The sequence below is a fragment of the Diadema setosum genome, chromosome 17 (assembly GCF_964275005.1).
Source record: "Diadema setosum chromosome 17, eeDiaSeto1, whole genome shotgun sequence".
In the NCBI taxonomy this organism is placed as follows: domain Eukaryota; kingdom Metazoa; phylum Echinodermata; class Echinoidea; order Diadematoida; family Diadematidae; genus Diadema; species Diadema setosum.
In genome coordinates this window covers 31504908-31509211 of record NC_092701.1, presented here as the reverse complement: position 1 = coordinate 31509211, position 4304 = coordinate 31504908, and the positions used below count along the sequence as shown (strand labels likewise).

Here is a 4304-nt window from a genome sequence, read left to right as displayed (position 1 = left end):
TAAAACAAAACGTGAACAGGCCTAACGATTTTCACAACACGTAACCATAGAAAGGGCAAAAGAAAACCACCGAAGCTATCCTAAAGTATTTTGTAACCAATTAGTGCTTTAGTGACGTGGCACTTGAAAAAGTAACAGCCACAATCCTTAGATTTTCAAGCGAAAACTACTTTATGCTCAATCTCAGTACAGGGAAAATAGATCCCTTTACAGTCCGACCTCTCTTATTCGGCCTCCCTTTATCCGGATATCTCTATTATCCGGATGCGATCTCGGCGTGATTTTTTTTTTTTTTTCAATCTGATAATTACGGGAAAAGGGGGATTTCAAACTCAAACAAATTCCTACACACACTCGCATGAATTGCATATTATTCTTAACATGATTAACATATATTTACATCTAATTTTCATCTAAATAACACCCATTAAGACATTAACTACCCCAAGTCACCGAAGGAACATGGACAGAAAACTTATTTTTTAAATCAGGACACGGTACAGGCGATCGTTCATTGACCAAATATTAATCAGAGAATTCTGAACGCAGACCAGTTGACGAGAACGGGACATGTTCACTCAAAATTCATACACGATCCATGTACATGTAGCTACCATTGGGTATATAGCTGCGTGTATTAAACATTGAGTCTTCCGCATCCGGCCAGATCCCTTATCCGGATGAGCTCCGGTCCCAACATGTCCGAATAGTGAGGTCGGACTGTAAAGTAAGGCCGACGATCAAAGACTCGGCTGCTGTTGATAAATCTCCTAGGCTTTGTTTTCCTTGAAAGGGGTGGCATAGAGTTCGGCGACGACATCGGTTTTACGCACATCGTCCTCATGAGCCTCCATGGCCGACATCGGAGTCTTCTTGCCGTTGACGTTGGAGTAGATCGTTGTCTCTTCCGGTTGGGCGTCGAGTTCGTGGACGTCGGACGAGTCCGGGCGATGTGAATGTGCCACACTGAAGTAGACCGAATTGTTCTCATCGACCTGTAAAGTCAGTTATTACATACGCATAAACAGGATTTATATCTTCACATTTTTATATAGAAAAAAAAAATCACGCCATTGTTCAAGGGACAAAATGTATAAAACAGACCCAGCAGAATTTTACTCAATAAATGCTCAAAACAAAGTAGGACTCCGTTTTACAGAGATTGGACCTATTTGTGTGTGTGTGTGTGTGTGTGTGTGTTTCTTGTTGGAAATATTGCGTATAGGTTAATAAATTTGAGGTCTTCGTAAGAGCTCTTTGAGAATGTCTTCTTAAAAGCACAAAACACACCTTCATTGAAGCATATAAAAACATTGCGTTTTCCCAATTATGGTGTACTTCATTAAGGGGGGAAAAAGAATATATATATATATATATATATATATATATAATTTACATACTTATATACATCTACTTTTATAACGCAAGTCAAAGAAAATCGCCGCATGAACTAAAAGAAAAAGAAAATAAGGTATCACTTAACTCAGTGACGAGAAAAAAAAATGATAATCATAAAGGTATGTCCACCTTTAGAGAAAAAGGAACATCTCAGCAAATCATTTGAAATTTGATTTGATTTGATTTCTTTTTTGGGGGGGGGGCGATAATAATATGACGGTAGAAAGTTTTTATCCAATTTAGATAAAACTTCTACGATTTTGATAATCTGATTTTACCGTTTTTTTTTAATATCGGTCAAAACATGAAAATGGGGCTGGAATTGCACTTTTAAAGAGCGATATCCTCAAATAGGCTGACGAAAAAAGTTGTAACCTGTGCCCCATTTCATAAAAAGATGTTAGGAGGGCAACTCTTGCCGGAATGACAACTTCCCATAGCAACAGCCAATCAGGAAACTGGATTCTTGTCGTTACCATGACAATTGCCATAGCACCCAGCAAGAGTTACTATCAACTTTTTTTTTATGAAACGGGGCCCTGATCAGGTGACTGGCACTTTCTACTCACGCGGATTCTATTGCCTTCAGTTCTGACTGAGGAGTAGACGGTTTGATCTTCAGTTTGGATGGGCGTGGCTTGCTGGTTAGAGCGAGTTTCTTCGTGTGATACTGAGACGTATATCAAACCATCCTCGTCAACCTTACATCAGTGATAAGGATTAAGAAAATGATGGTGATGGTGGTAGTCATGGTGTATCAATACTGATGGTAATAATTCAGTCCACTTTTCTTCAGGCATTGACATCACTGAGTGATTGCAAGCTCTGCAAAATACGTAAGTAGCTGACTCAACAAACAATGAATTTAACTGCAGTGTTGATGCAGGCCTAGCAAATCGTGTTATTTTCTTTCCATTTTAAATTGTTTACGAAGTTTAGGTTACTTTAGATTGATATTAGCATGGGAGAGGGAGAGAGAGAGAGAAAGAAAGGCAGACAGAGGTAGAAAAATAAGTGTAACAAAGCAGAATAGATTTCATTGCAAGGAATTTCCGCTGTAGGTGGCTAAGTGTTCCATGTTTCTCTACATGTTCCGCGTACCCCAGCCTTGTTACTTACCGTCCTTGCGTCGCCACGTTGATCCGGGCCATCAGCTCTTTGGTAAGTTGCAGAGGTTTCATCCTGTTTAGCACCTGTTTGCGGGAAAAAAGACCAATAAGTAAAAGAGAACAATAATTTTAAGCCTCTCTTTAGCATTGTGTATTACGACAACTTATGCCAACAAGTACTGGATGGGATAGCGATGATAAAAAAGAGTAATGTTAAGAAATAAATAACAATTATAAATGCAGGAAAACGGGTCCTAACAACTGGTAAGATTATTTTGTTCCAAATTCTTCTGCTGATTTTTGTATTTCCTAGACGAAGACACATCAAAGTAGTTGGTATATGATCGAACAGACAGAACGTTAAGTCAAAAATGGACAATAACCGTCTTCTCTATACTTGTTCCTTAAAGGCATAATTTACCACTTGCAGATGAAACAAAAGCCCAGCATTAGTGCTTCAAAATAGTTATAAACTGTGAGTTAGGTAAAGAAACAACCAATGTAAAAATCTGAACCAGTATAATCGATGTTAAGTATTGTTAATTATACAAAATGTGAACAGTATTTATAATAAAAATGTTTCCAGACTAAACCGTCTACAGTTAAGGTTTAATGAAAAAAAAGTGATATCTCCTTATATTTTACGCTTTATTGCAAAAAATTTAGAATTATGGTAGGATGTTTTGTGATGCAACTGACCTGCACACATGCATCAAAAGTGATATCTTGAATATTTTTAAAATCACTGCTCCCAAAGGTAAACAGGACCTTTAAGGTGGTATATACGGTAGAATGTACATTTGACAGGACCTTTAAGGTGGTATATACGGTAGAATGTACGTTTGTGTATACACGTAATTAGGTATAGTTCTTTTAAATTTACTCTTCATGTACAAACATTTATATTTTGAGGTGATAGCTGCTGATTTGTCATAACGAATTAATTTGAGCAAGTGGCGAGTGGAGAAACATTGAAATAATGAAACTGAAATAGACAATAAAAGGAGATCGAGTATGACAGTTAGGAAAAATATGAAGACAAAGACAGAGAGACTGAGGAGATAAATACGTGTACATACCAGAGAATTACAGTAACTCGGGGTATTATAATATATATATATATATATATATATATATATATATATATATATATATATATATAATATATATATATAATCTCACTCTCTCTCTCTCTCTCTCTCTCTCTCTCTATATATATATATATATATATATAGAGAGAGAGAGAGAGAGAGAGAGAGAGATAGAGAGAGAGAGGGGGGAGATGGAGAAATGGAGAAAGGGACTGCGGAATTATTTTTTAGGAACATTAACATATTAAGGACAACGGTGGGGACAAGACGTTGGTAAGAAACTGATGGGATGAGAACATGAATAGGTAATGTAATCATTACCTTTTACTCACATCGCATACCTTTCTTTCTACTGCACAACCTGGCTGCCATCATGACACCAAACACCAAAACGAGAATCACAACAGTTCCTCCCATTGTCGCACTCGTCACCGTCAATAGGAAAACGTGTCGGGCTGAAGAGTTTCGATCCTCAGCTGTCAAAGATATAAACTTTTATTTTCTATAATCATTGCCTTCATAAATCGTACGTTAAAGTATTCATCACATACAGTTGTAAAGATAATTTGAACTCTAAGCTCTTTGACAATAAGAGAATCATCATTATCAGCAATATACATGTATTGATTGTCATGTAACGAAACGTTTGAAATATGGAGTAATGTCGTAGATGAATAGCACCGATATGAGTGTATGCAAATCAACT

At 36.9% G+C, this 4304-nt stretch overlaps 1 protein-coding gene across 1 annotated transcript; it reads right to left on the bottom strand.

The window, feature by feature from the left end:
• Window positions 1–735: 735 nt before the first annotated feature.
• Window positions 736–4070, bottom strand: LOC140241275 (uncharacterized). Its single transcript, XM_072321024.1, has 4 exons — window positions 3940–4070; window positions 2518–2591; window positions 1968–2099; window positions 736–995 (listed from the first exon to the last, which is right to left on the bottom strand). Exons 1-4 carry the CDS (start codon window positions 4013–4015, stop codon window positions 771–773), a joined length of 507 nt encoding a protein of 168 aa, XP_072177125.1. The 5' UTR covers window positions 4016–4070; the 3' UTR covers window positions 736–770.
• Between the last annotated feature and the right edge of the window lie 234 nt (window positions 4071–4304).

What these genes read in the sequence shown, in the direction of transcription:
- LOC140241275 (XM_072321024.1), bottom strand. Translation starts at nt 4,015, where the DNA reads ATGGGAGGAACTGTTGTGATTCTCGTTTTGGTGTTTGGTGTCATGATG. An exon ending in GTTGTGCAGTAGAAAGAAAG is followed by an intron (nt 2,592 to 3,939) that starts GTATGCGATGTG and finishes TCCCGCAAACAG; the next exon opens with GTGCTAAACAGGATGAAACC. An exon ending in CTGAAGGCAATAGAATCCGC is followed by an intron (nt 996 to 1,967) that starts GTGAGTAGAAAG and finishes CTGACTTTACAG; the next exon opens with GTCGATGAGAACAATTCGGT.